The sequence below is a fragment of the Amphibalanus amphitrite genome, unplaced genomic scaffold (genome assembly GCF_019059575.1).
Source record: "Amphibalanus amphitrite isolate SeventyFive unplaced genomic scaffold, NRLGWU_Aamphi_draft 000021F_arrow, whole genome shotgun sequence".
In the NCBI taxonomy this organism is placed as follows: Eukaryota; Metazoa; Arthropoda; class Thecostraca; order Balanomorpha; family Balanidae; genus Amphibalanus; species Amphibalanus amphitrite.
Window position 1 is genome coordinate 350675 of NW_024881517.1, and position 18013 is coordinate 368687.

Consider the following 18013-nt stretch of genomic DNA (forward strand, 5'->3'; position numbering starts at 1 on the left):
CTATTTCTGCTGAACCTTTGCTGTGTCGCCGCTCTTCTGCTCGGGGCGCCCTCTCTGCCGCGGGATATGGGCGCCTTTTTCGGATGGCGGGGGGGGGGGGGGGGGCGGCCGCCCCCGTCGCCCCCCCCTGGATCCGCGCCTGCGCCGCACTCAGCAAAAATATATATGCTAGCCCGTAAAACATGCCTGAAGAGCTTTCCACCGAAAATGCGTTTATATCATTCCGTTCGTTATATAAACCGTTCCGTAAACCTTCGTCGAGGTCACATTTTGCCATAACATCAGTGAAATTATAACGTTTGCCCGTTTTGGCCACACCAACCCGTCCGTAGCCAGTTAGTAAGCCTCACCTCGAATGAAGTACGTTACTGTAAATTAAGTTGATTGCCTATTTTATGATTAAAAAGAATTCCATTGCTGTTATTAGCTGACAAAGAGTAGTGGTAGGTATTCCAATACATATATTCGGTCGTAATATGCCCTAAGCCACAACAGACTGCTTGGAAACTAAAAGCACGTGGCTGGTGTTACTCGTTTTCATTTAGCTGAGAGTTAAAGATCTTGAGTTGTCAGCACATCGACACATATGTATTCAAAGACACAGGGCGGTTGAGGTCGGACATTCCTATAACTGCATGCGACCATGCAATGGCTGCCTTGCCTTCAGCATCCGTTCTATCATAAGTTTTGTTATTTTTTAGGCTGCGTAAACGTTAGTTATTTTATATTAGTAAGGCATGTCATTAGCAGCATCAACAGTGAGCTGTTACTTTGATAATTGAAACAATTCTCCTATGCTCTCATATATTGCGGCGCCTCCTCCTGGAATTCACGTGACTATCGTATCACGACGAGCAGCCACAGCAGCAGGATGCGCGTCATAACGATCTGGGCGCGGCACACAGTCAGCACGCAGTAGAGCAGGAGCACACCGGAGGCGGCGCCCAGCCTCCAGGGCGCCGGCTCCGGGCCGCGGCGCGGCGCCTAGGCGCGTGGCGACGGCACGGCCGTGGCCGACGACCTCAGCAGCGACAGGATCGAGCTGCGCGTGTTGGAGCGCGTCCGCTTGAACCGGATGCCGTCGCCGGTGCGCACGCAGTCGTGGTAGGCCTGGATGAGTCCGAGGAGCTCGCCGAACGCTTCGCGGTCCTGCTCCAGTGCGGCCATCAGCTGGCTCATGCTGAGGCCCTCTGCACGGACAGACGGGCGCGCGGTGAGCGGGCGGCGCCGGAGTGCCTGGCGGTTAGGCTGTACCGCAGTACCCGCGTGTGCTGCGGGACAGCCTACCTACGCTGGCTTCTGAGCCGCGCTCGACGTCGAGCGCTGAGGGACGATTCGTAACGTTACGTTAGCTGCCTTTCAGGCCCACTTGGTGGGCTTATCCTTGTTCATTGGTCATCAGCGGTAGATGAAGCTTCGACGTTATTTTTGCTATCTGCTGCCTAAATTCTAAGCAGCATCTCTCCATCAAATGCGGAATGTAGAACACAAGTAGAAAGACAGGAACGAAATACGGACACAAACGAATAGCAAGTACAGTCTGTCTTAAAAGTACCGCGCAAAGTGACGGTGGATCCATCAAGCCTGACCGAGGAAGGGCCTGCTATAATTTGAAAGTCACCGAACCAATTGACCTTGGGGAATGGACGAGGATGTTCGTTGCTTCGGTGATTCAAATCTAGCAGTCCTTCATCGGTCAGGCTTGATGGATCCACCGTCACTTTGCGCGGTACTTTTAAGACAGACTGTACATGCAATACCGTTAAAGAGGACACAACTGATCACTCTCGGCTGCAGGCAACTACTCACGGAACTGCTGCGCTGCGTGGATCAGCGTGACGAGCGGGTTCTGGCCGCAGCCGTCCGAGCTTTCGTTCCCTTTGACCAGGAACATTCTGCCGGAGACGACTGAGAGCAGCAGCGCCAGAGTCGCCAGCACTGAGCGCAGGTGTGAACCGGCCTGAAATCACAGGCACAGATAGCATAGCACAATACAGAGAGCAGGACCACCAGAGTCGACAGCATCGAACACAGGTGTGAACCGGCCTGAAATCCAACAACAGTCATCACAGTAAGTTACGATTCAAGCAGTGAAAAGAAAGACAATAGGAACTTAGAAAAATAAGCAGTAGAGAGGCGAAATGTGCGTTATGCTTGGATATAATAATTAATGCTGAGGCGAAATGAAATCAAATACGAAAGGTCAGCTCAGGTATTCTAGCTGTCGTTCATCTGAAGGAATAAGGAAAAGTCGTTTTTTATTGGCTCATCTCATCATTGTAGGCATGGGTGGAGAACCTGCCCCGGCCACCCCGGCCGTGGCCGGGGTAACTTTCAGCCTACCCCGGCGCGGCCGGGGTAACTTTTCCACACTTGTAGATCCTAAAAGCTGTCTCCATACGAAAACAACTATCGTTCTTTGGATGTTGACTGCCATGGACGTAATATTGCAAATCAGGTAGGTATTCGCTTACCATAATATCCAACCCTAGGAAGTAGGAACCGTTTGTGGTCGCTAATGTCAAGATTGCTCTCAAATCGTGTTCAGTTTCTAAAATTTGGCGCACCTTAGGCTCACTTTTTCAGAACCACTGCTTGACCTCACCGGCCACTGCCTTCGACTGGCCTGCCACCTACCGCAACCATACCTGTTTAGGGGACGGGACCGTGACCGTTGTAACCGGGACACATGCTCTCGCCACGCGGAGTACAAGTGTACAACGCTCTATCGACTGAGCTACGAGGCCAAGACCGGTCGATATCCCTGGATCGACTCCCTGTTTGTCTTAGGTATAAGAGGTCGAACCGCCCAACATTGAAAAAGGCTGTGTCCCTGGATGTCATTGAGTACATAGTGACCCATTTTTATGTTTTGGTTCGAACGTTCAGTTTTCTCTGTAAAACTACGAGGTAGGCTGTCGTGTTTTGTAAATATTTTGAGACACAATAAAAAGCTGAAACCGTAACATTTACTCATAATGGCATATGATATGGTTTGGGTATGGATGAAACCGAATACGTTTAAGTAAAAAAAAAAACACTTCAAAAAGAAAATCGCTTTTTCAATCATGCCAAAAGATGTTATGAATGATACGATGTCGGATACAACGCTCAGCCTTGAACAAACACATCATCCATTATTCCATTTCCCAGGTTCAGAATAGGGGTTTGTTTTTGGTGACCATTGACAACAACGTGAGCATATCGTCTTTCCGACTACCGGCCACCGGCCGGGGTAACTTTTTCAAACATTCTCCACCCATGATTGTAGGAAGAGTCCGCAATGAGGATCAAACTGTTTCGATGCACTTGCCAATCGCGTATCTCGGCAAAAAGTGATTTGTTCCTGAGCCTGTTCTTGTGTTCTTGTGAAACAGGCTGCCCGCAGTACTCGCATGTGTTGCGGTACAGCCTACCTTTGCGCTAAGTTCGAGCGTTGGAGAACGATTCGTCACGGTGCGTTGGCTGTCCTCTACATAGGCTGAATTGGTCGGTTTAGGTCTATTCATTGATAGTGCTATTAGTAAGAGGAGGCAGATAAAGCTTCGACACAAACTGTTCTACCTATAACCAGAACAGCTCGTCTATCTCTATACATAGGTAAGGAACGCTCGGTACATTTATGTTACAGACGTCAACAAATACAGCAAGCTGCCACGTGTGCCCTTTATTCAAACCAGGACGCGCCTATACCTTTCACGTGTGAGTGCCGCCAATGAATCAGAGTTACGAGTAGCGATTGAGGCCGAGGTCTCCGAAACTGGCTATCTTTAGCGTATAGCTTCCATTTCGCGAATCAATCAGCTCCATAATCAAAGAATAATATACATAGAAGCAGCCTGTCTGCGGTAAGGGTATACGAGACCTTTCTCAGCTACGTGAAAGCAGAATGCAATTGTTTTGTCTATTCAATAGCCATTTCTGCATGCTCTGTGATACAGTAGTCCATGCCTAACGTACATTTTTGTGACTGACTACCGTAACACTTTGTATAGTATCATTACAGGTGTTTTGTGGGTAGGCGACAACAAACTACTCATCTATCGCCGTTTGCATTATACCTATTCTTTCTGAAGAAGCATGAGCGTCGCACCTGTTTGCCAGGTCTTTTTATTACTTTTCGAGCTATATGAACTTCGTTGCTCTGACAGAATTTTATCGATCCTGGGCTACAGAATCATGCTACTTTAGTACCTATGACTACATATATGATTTTTGGTTTGGTCTGATTTATCAGTATTTATCAGCGACTTATGTGCTACTTATGCAGTCTAACTAGTCCGCTTATCAGTCTACCTGACCCGCCTGTTTTGACTGCAGGAGATCTGCAGACTGTTTGGACTGGCCGGACTACTAGACTGCCGTTCTTCGGGTCATACATGTCTGTTACCTGTCCACTCCGGGTCGTGTGCCGTCCTTCTACATAGTGGTAAGACGGGTCAGGCTCAGCTCAAGTCTGACCCATCAATCTATGTAGGCTGGTCTGGTCTAGGCCCATCTCCCCTGTCTGTCCCGTCCGACCGTCCGTCAACTCACCATGGTTGGTGGGTGATGTGACCCGACCCTGGTCGCTGCAGCCGCCGGTGCCTGACCTCCCGAGCCGGAGACCGTCGCGGGCTGGCACAGGTGACGGCTCAACGGACCGGCCACTGACACACTGCTGCTGACAGACCCGCGCGTCTTACCTTTTATCCTCGGCGCGCCGCCCATCCACGCCATAATTATTGCCAAAGAGCGCCGCAGTGCCACCTGAAATAGCCGTTCGGCACCACAAACGAGCCGGCCGGACCGCCCGGGCAGCTGGCCGCCGCGCCCCCACACCCGAATACCGTATTGAGCGCAGCGTCCGTCCTCAGGAGCCGGCCCTGTCCGTCACCGCTGGCCACCCGTCCCCGGCAGACCGATTGGCGCCAATCTCGGCGCACTGGGACAATCAGCGCACAGCGAGACGCCGCACGTGCAATCAGCGAGGTCGGTTTGGGAGGGTGGTGATCAGCGCCGCCCCCTCCTCCAGTTTGGATCCGTTCCTCACCGGAAACGTGAACAGACAATGCGTCAAAAGTAACACATTTGGCTATTGGTAACAATAAAATCAGAAATGTGCGTCCCTGTCCGTGTCACAGTATCATCTACACATATTTAGCATGTACGGCTTCGCGAGAAGAAGCGGTAGGATTTGCACTTTTACATTTCCGGTTATAGGTATCTCAGAAACTAATCGATCTACGATGAAGCCATTTTACACGATCATGGCCGGCTTGTGAACCAACGAGTCGATCGCATCTTCAACACTTAACCCGCGCCCCGTATCAGTGACCTCAGATAGCAAAGTATGTGTTTGACGAACACTGTACCTTCGATGGTTTTAATTAACTAACTTACCAATTTACTTGACTTCACAACATATTTCTTGAAATGCCTGTGAACGGTGAAAATCCGATCTTTGACCTGACCTGTGACGTCATCGGTTTGACCTAGGTCAACGAAATTTGGTCACAAGGTAGTTCCCCGATGGGGCTATTGAACGCCGTTTGAATTTTGAAAATCGGCCGGTAAATTTCCGAGATCTTAGGGGGGGGGGGCGAAACGCCCCCCCCCCTACGGGTGGTAGGGTCCGCCGGTAGCCCTACGGGACGCGGGTTAAAAGCTTAAGACGACGAATAAATAGCCTGAAGTACACTAAATTTTCTAGGTGCAAAACCTACCGCTAAAACCCGTGAGACCTGTACGTGCTATAGTTTTTTTTTAGCAGTTACACGATATTAGCCGTTTTCACGACGGCCATCTGGTGCACATTTGGTGCACATCTGGTGCAGATTAGGTGCAGATTTGGTCAAATTAGGTTCAGTGTGTCTCTTAGTAGCTATCAGCTATAGGGTTGCACTAATTGCTTATATGCCTGCTTTGTCATATTATCAGAGAGTATCTTCGATTAAAACACTGAAATAAATTCATAAAATAAAGATATTTGCTGTAACAGAGAATAGGTGCAGATTTGGTCAAATTAGGTGCACTCGCCGGATAGCTCGTCGTGAAAACGGCTATTGTCAACATATCTTACCCTGGAATGCTATCGTGAAAGAACCGCTTAGGGTTACCGGAAAAAGTCTTATTTGGCAATATTTGTTCGTTGAGAAGATCGTACTGTCGTGAGTTCTTTCTCCAAATATGAATCTTTATATTAGAAATTAACAGTATAGGTAGTTATATATGAACACGTCTCAGCATTATAAATCATACCAACTTTATTTGAGGCTGGCTTTCAGGGACAGATAGGTAGGGGAGAGTGGGGCAAAGCGGCCACCCTAACGCTTCTCACGATGCCAACGCTTGATTTTTAAATTTGGAAAGATTCTTTTTATACCAATGTGATCCCTATTAAGTTGCCTTTTATTTCAACTGCGTTTTATTTCCAAAGGCGTCCACATATGAAAAATATTGACAAAACTTTAAACCTATGCATATTGGCCACTTTGCCCCATACCCTGGGGCAAAGCGGCCACCGGCGTCTTCTCAAGTCCCGATATGAGAAACAAAATAGGTGCCTCGTGTACGACTAGGGTATTTGATGGTGACAAGGTTAAGCGAAGATGGATGTTTACTTTATCATCTTCCACCTGTAGGTAAACAAAGAAAGGATGTTCATGAAAATAAACATTTAATTGCAATATTTGGTAACTCATGCAACTGAAAAGTGGCCAAGATGAATGCATGACGACACATTTGAATATAAATAATGTTTTTTATCCAGATGGAAGCAACTTATGGCCAATTGGGGGGTGGCCACTTTGCCCCGGCCACTTTGCCCCGCGCATACCGTCCGAGACAAAAATATTCCAGCTTAGCTATTAGTGGGGTAAAAAACATTAAAATTGGTAGAATACATGTACGATAACCATGCAATGCTTGGACAAGAGCGCTTATAAAAATTCCAAACGGTTATGGAATAACATAACATTTAAAAATTGTAAACATAGTTGGTAGCCTGGCAAGAAATGCTTTTCCGTGTTTCACAGAACAATGGTGATGGGCCTGAAACCCCGGTCTGGCTCATTCGAACGACCGTAAAGAGAAGTATAATTGGAAACCATAAATTGGAACTGACGCCAGCTATGAAGGGCTAAAATAATGGGTGGCCGCTTTGCCCCGGGTGGCCGCTTTGCCCCACTCTCCCCTACTCATGTCATTTATATAATACCTACCTATAACTATTCTATGTTCTGCCCTGAATGGATATTTCCAGCGACGATCTCAGATTTTGTGCGGAAGTGACGCTAATTATTGATAGGTATGATATGCCGTCTCTAGTGTGTCAGAGCGCACAAAGTTTAAAATGTGAGTTACGATGCAACCTTAAGGGTAAATTACTTTCAGTTCCGACAAGTGACTGCTTTGTGTCATTTGAATTTTTCACTTGTGTTCAAAAAATATCAAACGGGTGGTAAAACGCTAACCCTTCTAACACGATGGACCAATGGAAGACCCAGGACGGACAGTTAACCCGCGCCCCACTGGGGGGGCTATTTATAGCCCCCCCTCCCGTTTTTCTGCAATAACTTCCAAACCGCTTGACGGATCGACGCCAAACTTTCAGTACCTTCGGCTGCATCAATTTGACACCTTGTGTCAAAATTTGAACTTCGTACCTACCATAGGTCGGCCGGAAATGACGTCAGAGTGACGTCATGTTCGTCCGATTTCGACGCAAAACATTGAACCACGGCAATCGCTCCCAAGAGCTCAGTTTTTAAGCTAGATCCAATTTCTTTGCATGAAAGGACTCAGAATTGACCGCGCTATCAAACTGCTATCTCGGATTTTCAAAATTTTGAAAATGTCGAAAATTTTATATAATAATATTCAAAATTTATATTTTTATATTTTTTTCAAAAAGTTTTTGACTTTTCGAAAAAACCGGAATATATGTGACAGAACACATGATTATGACTAACTCTAGCAAGTTTTAGCTAAATATCTTCAAAAATGGCCAAGTTATACGCATTATTGCAAAAAATTCACAATTATTAATTTTTAAAATCAATTTTTCAGTACGTATTTGACATCGTACACCAATATAAATGGCACCATCGTGTTCCTGAGCTCAAACTGCATCCTAAAGACACCTTTTTTGTTGAAAAATTTTAACTTCAAAATTTGACCTTTTTTGACCTGAAAGTGACCTGACCTAAGCTAAATTCGACTCAAAATGACCTCGAATGACACAGACGACATCAAATTCGAAATCTATGGCCTAAATGGACCATAAAACATGTGTCACGTGACCGACGCATGGTATAATATTTTCGTGACCTGTGATGACCTGACCCTGACCTGAAAATCAAAGTACAAGTTTGGTACCCTCAAGGTATCTAGAGAATCTGTTCACGAGTGTGGAAACCAAAAATGAGCCTGATCTGACTTGTAAGACGGCGGCCAGAGCCCAAAATGTGAACAAGCCAAAATGCCAATAATTTTTACTTTGACCTGACCTGTGACGTCATCGGTGACCTCGAGGTCGATGAAATTAGGTTTCGCTCGACAGTTTTTCCGGGGCTATCAGACGCCGTTTGAATTTTGACGATCGGCCCAGTAGTTTCGGAGTTAGGAGGGGGGGCTATGAATAGCCCCCCCCCAGTAGGGCGTGTTATACACAGACCCCAGTGGGGCGCGGGTTAATGATAATGAACCGCGACATTAGCGATGGGGAGGAGACCATTGAATGAAAAGCAGCAAATCCAGCAACATATGGGCTCATATATCTTATAAAGTGAAATCGGATCAAGGCAGGTGACTGCATGAAAATGGAAACGGGACAGGACAGGACGTGATTAAACTTTGACCGCCTGAATTCCCTCCCACGCAGAAGCCGTAGGTGGCGTCTTGCGAGTATTGTGCCTTTGAAACATCAAGCTGACAGCCCGTCACGTGTATCATAAACTGGAGGGTCGTAGGTGTTGCATATCACAGTTCTGGCAGCCCACGTCACCTTTCCAGCAGCGAGCGGTATAGCTCAATTCTGCCGCGAACGAATTCAGATGGCTTCGGTGCTGCAGCGTCAGCCCTGTTTGACTTACGGAGGCGCGGGAGGTAGACAGGTGATAGGGCTGAGGACTGTCTGTGGGCTGAGGACTGAGCCATTACGAGAAGGCTGTCAAGTGTGCTCTGATATTGCACATGGCTGGCAAGTGGCAGTGACCGAGGCTCTCAGATAAACGGTGACAGACAGTTGCCGACTGACTTATGTATGTAAGTACAAACTACAAGTATAGGTATGTATACCGCGAATGATCGGCGGCTATCGTGTTCTGACACGACCAGTGACCTACGAACCCCAGGTTAACAGATGACCATTGACCAGTGACCTGCCATAGGTGCTGAAGAGTGACCGGACGCCAGGCAGTGACCGGCGCGGTCACTGGGGTTGGACAATGGACAATGACTGACCGGCGGGCGGCGCGATCGCGGGGGTCGCTCGGGCAGTGACCGGCGCGGTCACTCGGGTTTACCGGTGCTGGCACTCGACTGATGAGCCGAAATGGTCCCGTGCGCGCCACCGAGTGACGGCCAGGGCGGCTGGTTCCGCCTGCGGTCGGCAATAACTGCTCTAAGGAGCCGCCGGCCGCGCGCGCTCGTAAAGCGGCGCACAGAGGCGCGTGGGCGGCCGCGGCGCGCTGTCTGAACGACACCCATTCAGAGGTGCTCTGGGAGACGTCACGGAGACGTCCGGACGACCTCACCGGGAGGGATCCGACTGGCTGGGGAGGTCTACCTTACATACGACAGTAAAGAGAATGAGGTGTTTTATACTATATTGGGGGAGAAATATACGTGCACTCCGCAGACATTAAATATCGGTATAATCGTGTGGCCTGATCATTTATGACGTAGTTTGACGGTTGAATTCACTGAATCTTTACTGCACATACTTAGTGTTCATATCCGTAATGAAATTGACAATGCACACGAACAGGAAGAGGTACCGTAAGGTGGGGCTATTTGAGACAGTGGGGCTATTTGAGACAGTATTTAAAATTGCTATTAAATAAAAACCACCTAAAATTTATGCTTAATTTTTTAAATGGCGATTTAATGCTCGATTCCACACCTCGCTGAGCAAAACATATCACACAAAAATCAAACTATCTTCATTTTATAGCGATTTTAAATCCTGTCTCAAATAGCCCCACTGTCTCAAATAGCCCCACTTTACGGTATGCAAGTTTATCTTACAATGATTCGGTCACTAGGGCTTAACCCTCGCCGGCCGAAGGACCCGCCCCCCCCCCCATAGTTTTTTTTTCGCAATTGCTCAAAACACGCTGGCGATAGAGAGATGAAACTTGCCATACCTGACCTTTGATTCCAGCCGGATCTTTTGACACCAACCGCATTTTCAGGTCAGGTCAGGTCACTGACCTATGACGTCATAAGTGAACTTCTGCACGGTCTTCAGATGTCGCAACTTCGCAACGCCCTCACTGCCAGAGGAGCTTTCACAGGGAATGTTTCCGTGATCTCGCGTTGTGTTTAAACAGTTTTACGTTAGTGTGTTGTATGCTATTTACTTTACGCTAATGAATCAATCTTAGCAATGTTCAAAGCGTGAAAGCTATTCGAATCTTGACCTTATCTCAAAAGCTCAATTAATTATCCATTCCAAGATATTATCATAAGGATCAAGTCTCATATCTTAATCATATTTTCTCAATACACTTTCAAAAACACACTACATAATTCAAGATCCAATACGCCACTGTATTCTCTCAAAATTCTCGTGACCTCTATTTTTACACAAATGAAAATACTCGTGCAAGCGGTAGCACTGATCCTCTGTAACACTCCCCTCCACCATGACCTCTCAGGTCACCACCAATACCATGACTTCTCAGGTCATCACAATGACCTCTCAGGTCATCACTATTCGTCTGGCTCGCTGACTTCCAACTTGACTAGCTTCACGACAGGTTTCTTCACCAACTTGCCTTTAGTCAGGACTTCTACCACTCGAACTCGACCATCTTCACCTTTGAATGCTTTTGTAACTCTTCCCAGGGGCCACTCTCCTCTCGGTGCGGCGGGGTTCTGCACGAGCACGATGTCATCCTCCTGAAGGTCAGGTCGCACCTCAGTCCACTTGGTTCTTGGTTGGAGCAGCGGGAGGTATTCTTTCACCCATCGCCTCCAGAACGCCAGCGACACTTGCTGAAGCCGACGCCATCTCTTTTGATGCGTGGACTCGGTGCCGTCAGCGGAGGGGTCGAGTTCTGTCCTGATGTTACCGATCAGGAAATGGGCTGGAGTGAGAGGCGGGCTGTCCTTCGGGTCCGATGACAGCGGCGTCAACGGCCTCGAGTTGATCATTGCTTCTGCTCGACAAAATGCCGTTAGCAGCTCTTCATCGGAGAGACTTGCGCTTGCAAGTGTTCGATATAGAGTCCGTTTAACCAGCTTCACCAGCGCCTCGAATGCTCCACCGAAATGTGGCGCTCCCGGAGGATTGAAGTGCCACTTCATTCCTCTCTTGCCCGCGTGTTTCTTCACTTTGTGCTCATCTAGCGAACGGTACAGCTGCTGAATTTCTCTGTCGGCTCTCACAAAGTTCGTTCCGTTGTCAGACCACATATCGTCTGGGACACCCCGTCTGGCCACAAAGCGATCCAGTGCACGCAGAAACGAATCCGTATCCAGCCCATATGCCAGTTCGAGGTGAATGCATCTTGTCTGGAGGCATGTGAACAGACACAAGTACCTTTTTGTTCTCGTCTTGCCTCTTCCCTGTTTTGTTTCGAAGGGCCCAGCATAATCCACAGCGGCCTTGGCGAATGCTCTAAATGACGGCTTGACCTGAGCTTCGAGCTTTGCAGCCATGATTTGGGTTTTAGGCTGTCTTCTTCTCCGAATGCACTCGAGACATCCAGCATTGTGCTTCTTGACTGCTTCCCTTCTACTCACAACCCAGTAACGCTGTCTCAGCTCAGCTAGCGTGTGCTCTAACCCTAACTGATGGTCGCCGTCTTCGTGATAATGCCGAATAATCAGCTTGGTCACAGGGTCGTTCTTTGGCAGCAGCAGTGGATGCCGGGCTTCGTATGGTAGCTCTGACCTCTGAAGCCGACCTCCCACTCGAATGAGCCCTCTCGAGTCGAGCTGCGGGCAGAGACGTCGAATGCTGCTGTCAGAGACCGGTCGTCGGCGCTGGTCATCTGAGTCGTTCTGGGTGCTCATTTCACTGAGCTCTCTGCTGAACGCATTCTTTTGCGCTTTGCGCACCCAAAACTCTTCTGCTCGTTCTATTTCTTCCACTTCAAGCTCAGGCACCATCCGCCTCGCAGGCGAGCTTCGTTCGGAATGGGTTGAGTCCACCTGTCTGTCTTTTGCGTTTCTCAGGTTGTCCATGTAGCGGAATACCCACGCCGTCACCCGCTTCAGTCTTGTCCAGCTCGAGAATGACGATGGGTTCAGGCGACTATTCTCTTCAAACTTCACTGGGGAAGCCAGGGTGGCTGTGCTTCTGTGCTCTCTTCGAAACTCTGTCTGATCGCAACCCTCGGCTCCGAACTCTTTCTTCGCGGGCCAGTCCTCTTCATCTTTCGTCAGGAACTCTGGCCCGTTCCACCATTTCTTAGTGTGGAGAAGCTCGGACGCTGACAGCCCCCTGGTTGGCAGGTCGGCGCTGTTCAGACTACCTGGGCAGTGTTGCCATTGTTCTGGGTCTGTGCTTTCTCTGATCTCGGCTACACGGTTGGCCACGAATGTCTGGAATCTGCGCACTTCATTTCTCAACCAGCACAAGACATCCATGGCGTCACACCAAAAGTGGACTTCCCTTAAAGGGATTCCCGTTGCCTTGCACGCTTTCTTCGCCAGTCTCAGGCCCAGTACGGCAGCAACGAGCTCCAGTCGAGGGACTGTTTGTTTCTTCTTTGTTGGGGCCACTCTGGCCCTTGCCAACATCAGCACTGACGAACGGCTTCCGGGAGACGACTCGGTCACCATGTATACCACAGCCGCATATGCCAGTTCGGAGGCGTCGGAGAAAACATGGAGAGACTGGTCTTGGATTCCAGTGTCAGATCCAAACGGATGTAAGCAGCGAGGGACTCCGATTGCTTCCAGATCCCTTAGTCCGTCAAACCACTCTCTCCACTGTCTTTCCACTTCGACAGGCATCGGATCGTCCCAGTCAATGCCTTCTTCCCACGTCTGCTGAAACAGGATCTTCGAGATGATGAGATATGGCGCGAAGAAGCAAAGAGGGTCAAAAACGGTCGCCATCCTTCTCAGGCAGTTACGTTTTGTGAAGCGGAAGTCTTCTGGAGCTTCTGTGATCTTCAATGTGAACTGATCCTGCTCCGCCGTCCATCGCACTCCCAGAGTCTTCACAAAGGGACTGTCATCCTGCCTGAGAGCTACGTTAGTACAAGATGCCCTTTCGTCTTCGGGTATGCTCTTCAGTATTTCTTTACTGTTACTCATCCACTTGTGGATCTTCATGCCAGCGATGCCCATGAGCTGTACCAGCTGTTCCTTCGCTTCCAGAGCTTCATATTCAGTTCTATAAGACGTCAAGGCGTCGTCCATGTAAAAGTTGTTCAGCACTGCATCTGCTCCCACCTGATGCTCAGCGTAATGCTCTTTGGCGTTCTCTTGTATCACTAGCTGTGTGCAAAATGGTGCCGCTGCATTACCAAACAGCCAGCGCTGTGCCTCGTAGACTTGTGGCTCACTCTTTGTGTCCATGCTTCGCCACAGAAGCCTGTGATACTTCCTGTCCTCTTCCCTGAGACGAACTTGTAAAAACATTTCGCTCACATCACCAACTAGGGCCACAGGGTGCTGGCGAAAACGAAGGAGTACTTCAGTCATGTCGTTATACAGCGACGGTCCAGGGAAGATCTGTGAGTTGAGACTTGTGCCCTTGTACTTAGCAGCTGCGTCGTACACAATTCTGACTCGAGTAGATGTCCTGTCGTTCCTGATCACAGGAAAGTGCGGTAAAAACCAGCCATCTTCCCTCGCAAGCTCTGCGTCAGCTCCTTCGAGCTTCACGAGATAGCCCTTCTCTACGTAGGCAGAGAAAATCTCATCATACTTGACAGCAAGATCTGCGTCTGGATTTCTCAGCAGAGATCTCTCCGTTTTGACCAGACGGTTTTCAGCGCTGCAATAGTTTGATGGCAGGTCTGGTTTTTCCTCGCGCCATGGAACAGCAACTTCATACCTCTCGCCGTCGTGTCGGATAGATGCCTTGGCACGACTGATGGTGATTCTTTCCAGATGAGACGGAGCCATTTCATCCTCGGTTTTGACACCCATTAGATCCAACTCGGTCATGTCTCTCATGGCTGATATTTCTTCTTGCATTGACAACTTCTGTACAGTCGTTCGCATTGTTCTCACATATCTGGTGACACCCGCACGTATCTTCATCTTCTCCTGGTTGGAAACCAGATCTGCTTCCACGGGACCGAAGGCCGTCCAGCCGAATGGCGTCTTGACAGCCACTGGCTCGTCGCTCTCGCCCTTCACTTGTCTCTCTGGCGTGAAGAGACACATAGTCTCCGGGGTCACGCCGATCAAAATGTCGATGGTTTTCTTTCCCAACGTTGGAAACGGAAGATCTGCCATATGCGCCCAGCGTTCCTGTACTTTGCACCAATCGATGGCGTCTGACGATCCAATTAGATCTTCGGTGACGAACACATTGAGATCCATCTTGATCTGGTTGTTTTCGACACTCGATATTCTTACTGGGGCTTTCTTCATCTGAACTTCTTCAGTTCCTTTCACTGTCGTCAGTTCGAACGTCCAAGGCGTGCCATTTACACTCAGTTCTTCCGCTGCCTTTTCACTGAGGTAGGAAGAATCAGAGCACGGATCCAGTAGAGCGTTAAGCCTTAGTCTCTTCACTCCAGTCTCCACGAAGACAGGGACAGTCTGGAAGACCATCACCTTGGGCTTGGAGTTATTATGCGCTGACGTTGACAGCGCTCTGTTCTGTTGCCGGTCCTTTTGTTGTTCTGTGGCGTCACTAAGCTGTTTATCGCCCAAGCCGATGGATCTTCCACTTGTGCGTTCTGCATGGAGTAGAGTGTGATGTTTCCCTTTGCACCCATCCACACTGCAGCCGGGAAACGATGTGCAATCCGTAGCACGGTGTCCGCGGCGGAGACACCTGAAGCAGAGTCCATAGGATCTACATGTGCTCAGTCTCTGGTCCAGATCCATCCCTCCAAAACTTTGACAGTTTGTCAGTTGATGATCACCGACGCACAGCTCACAGACCGTGCGTTCTGTCTGGCTGATCAGTGTTTTCTTGGTCCAGCTTTTGTCCTTTCTGTGGCATCTGTGCATCTGAGTTCTGTCTCCGGCCTGGTCGACTTCTGCAGCCCTCACAGTTTGCATTTCGTCACCCAGCGCCGTTCTCATTTCCTTCAGTGTCGGATGCCTGGTTCCTGTGCTCCTGATGATATTTTCCTTGAACTTTGATGGAAGCTTCTTCATTAGGATTGGTGCCAGAACTCTCCCACATGTTCCCAAATCTATGCCCAACGCCTGCAGCTCCCGTAGATGGCTCTCCATGTCCGTTCTAAAGGCCTCCAATTCCTCCATGTCACCGTGCGGGCTCTTCATTTCTGCAAGTTCATTTATATGGGCATCAATGATTTCTTCTTTGTCACCATATGTGTCTTGTAAGAGATCCAGCACAGTTTGATAATTCGCTCCCGTCAGGCGGAAACCTTCAATGAGTTTCAACGCTGCTCCTTTCAGCTGACCTTTCAGGTACTGAAATTTTTCAATGTCAGCCAGGTCAGCTCTGGTGTGGATCGCTGCTTCAAACAAGTCCCAAAAGTCATACCATTTCTTCAAATTTCCGTCAAATGTTGGGAGTTCTAGCTTCGGCAGCCTCCCTACGTTGGCTCTTGAGCTCACTTGTTGCATTTCGGGCATCTTAGCGTTTAGTACTTCTTGAAGTAATTTGTCGACCGAGAAAAGAGCTTTGTCAATCTGAGCGTTAAACGACGTAGATTCATCAATCTCCTCTTCGACATTTGCTTCATCAATAGCATCTTCTATCTGTCCGTCCAGTTTCCTGATCTTTTCATCCTGTTTGCGTAATCCCAAACATTTCAGCTCCAACGCCGTCTTGTCCAGTGTTTCTTGAGAAAGCAGATCATCGATCGCGGTAATCAGCCTTTGAGCAGCACTCCGATGCCCATTTCTGACTCTTTTTAACTTGCTTAGGTTCTCTATCTGGGTCACTAGCACCATGTTTCCGTGATCTCGCGTTGTGTTTAAACAGTTTTACGTTAGTGTGTTGTATGCTATTTACTTTACGCTAATGAATCAATCTTAGCAATGTTCAAAGCGTGAAAGCTATTCGAATCTTGACCTTATCTCAAAAGCTCAATTAATTATCCATTCCAAGATATTATCATAAGGATCAAGTCTCATATCTTAATCATATTTTCTCAATACACTTTCAAAAACACACTACATAATTCAAGATCCAATACGCCACTGTATTCTCTCAAAATTCTCGTGACCTCTATTTTTACACAAATGAAAATACTCGTGCAAGCGGTAGCACTGATCCTCTGTAACAGGGAAATGAAACTTGCAGGATCTAGTATCCATTACGAGTCTCACAACTTGTAAATCTCGGATTTTTCCTGAAGGCCATATGAGGTCAGGTCATTTTCGTGACCTCACCATTATAACCCTCGCCGGCCGAGGGGGGGGGGCGGGTGCCGCCCCCCCCCCCCCCATAGGGTTTTTTCGCGATAGCTCCGAACACGCTGGCGATAGAAAGCTGAAACTTGACATACCTGACCTTTGATTCAAGCCGGATCTTTTGACATCAACCGCATTTTCGGGTAGGTCAGGTCACTGACCTATGACGTCATAAGTGAACCTCTGCACGGTCTTCAGATGTCGCAATTTCGCAACGCCCTCACTGCCAGAGGAGATGTCACAGGGAAATGAAACTTGCAGGATCTAGTATCCATTATGAGTCTCACAACTTGTATATCTCGGATTTTTCCTAAAGGTCATATGAGGTCAGGTCATTTTCGTGACCTCACCATTATAAGTCAATGGGGAAAAATGAAAACTGCTATTCTGGCGCCGCGAACGATCTCCAACTATCTCAAGCACACAGTATCGTGATTTCATGCACTCCTTGCAAGGTTAGATACGTCACTTTTGCAATGTTGACCTTGCGTGACGTCATTTATGACGTCATCAAGGTCATTTTAGTTTTTCGTCAATAACTCTTGATCAAATTGAGCTAGCGAGTCGGGAAAGCCACCAATGGACTCAGGAAGACGTGACGAATCGAATGATATGTGACATGACTTCTTTCGACCAACTTCGTGACCTGGGGGTGCTGACCTGACCTTGACCTGAGGTCAACACCCCAAGTTGACCTGACCCGGACAAAAAGTATATCATTCGACGCGCCTGAGCGAGGCGAACACGATGCTGCCAAAATCGCGGCTCTGCGGCCGTTTTTTGCGAAGTTATTTACCAAAAACTGAACCGTACCATGGGGCACTTGACCTGACCTCAGAGGTCACCGGTTGACCTAGGACCTTAAAATCGGGTACCAATCTCTGCGTCTTGTAACGGCACACACGCTCGTTTTTTCCGCGACGCGCTAGCTCCACCAGGGGCGAAACGGCGAGGGGGGGGGGTCGTACCTGCCCCCCCCCCTCGGCCGGCGCATATGTAGAAAACCAATAGGTCCGGCGAGGGTCAATGGGGAAAAACTGCTATTCTGGCGCCGAGAGCGATCTCCAACTATCTCAAGCACACAGGATCGTGATTTGATGCATTCCTTGCAAGGTTAGATACGTCACTTTTGCAATGTTGACCTTGCGTGACGTCATTTATGACGTCATCAAGGTCATATTAGTTTTTCGTCAATAACTCCCCATCAAATTGAGCTAGCGAGTCGCAAAATGGCCTGTGCCGGCGAGGGTTAAAGAACAAGTCGAAAGAGCTGTCGGCA

At 48.5% G+C, this 18013-nt stretch overlaps 1 protein-coding gene across 1 annotated transcript; it reads right to left on the minus strand.

Moving 5' to 3' along the window:
• Positions 1 to 444: 444 nt before the first annotated feature.
• On the minus strand, positions 445 to 4648 carry LOC122390790. The gene is made up of 3 exons (XM_043384077.1): positions 4537 to 4648; positions 1810 to 1960; positions 445 to 1190 (listed from the first exon to the last, which is right to left on the minus strand). The coding sequence occupies exons 1-3, from the start codon at positions 4537 to 4539 to the stop codon at positions 985 to 987; spliced, it is 360 nt and encodes a 119-aa protein (XP_043240012.1). The 5' UTR covers positions 4540 to 4648; the 3' UTR covers positions 445 to 984.
• Positions 4649 to 18013: the final 13365 nt, after the last annotated feature.

Coding starts and splice junctions, on each gene's coding strand:
- LOC122390790 (XM_043384077.1), bottom strand. Junction 1,191..1,809: donor CCACGCAGCGCAGCAGTTCC/GTGAGTAGTTGC, acceptor CTGTCCGTGCAG/AGGGCCTCAGCATGAGCCAG.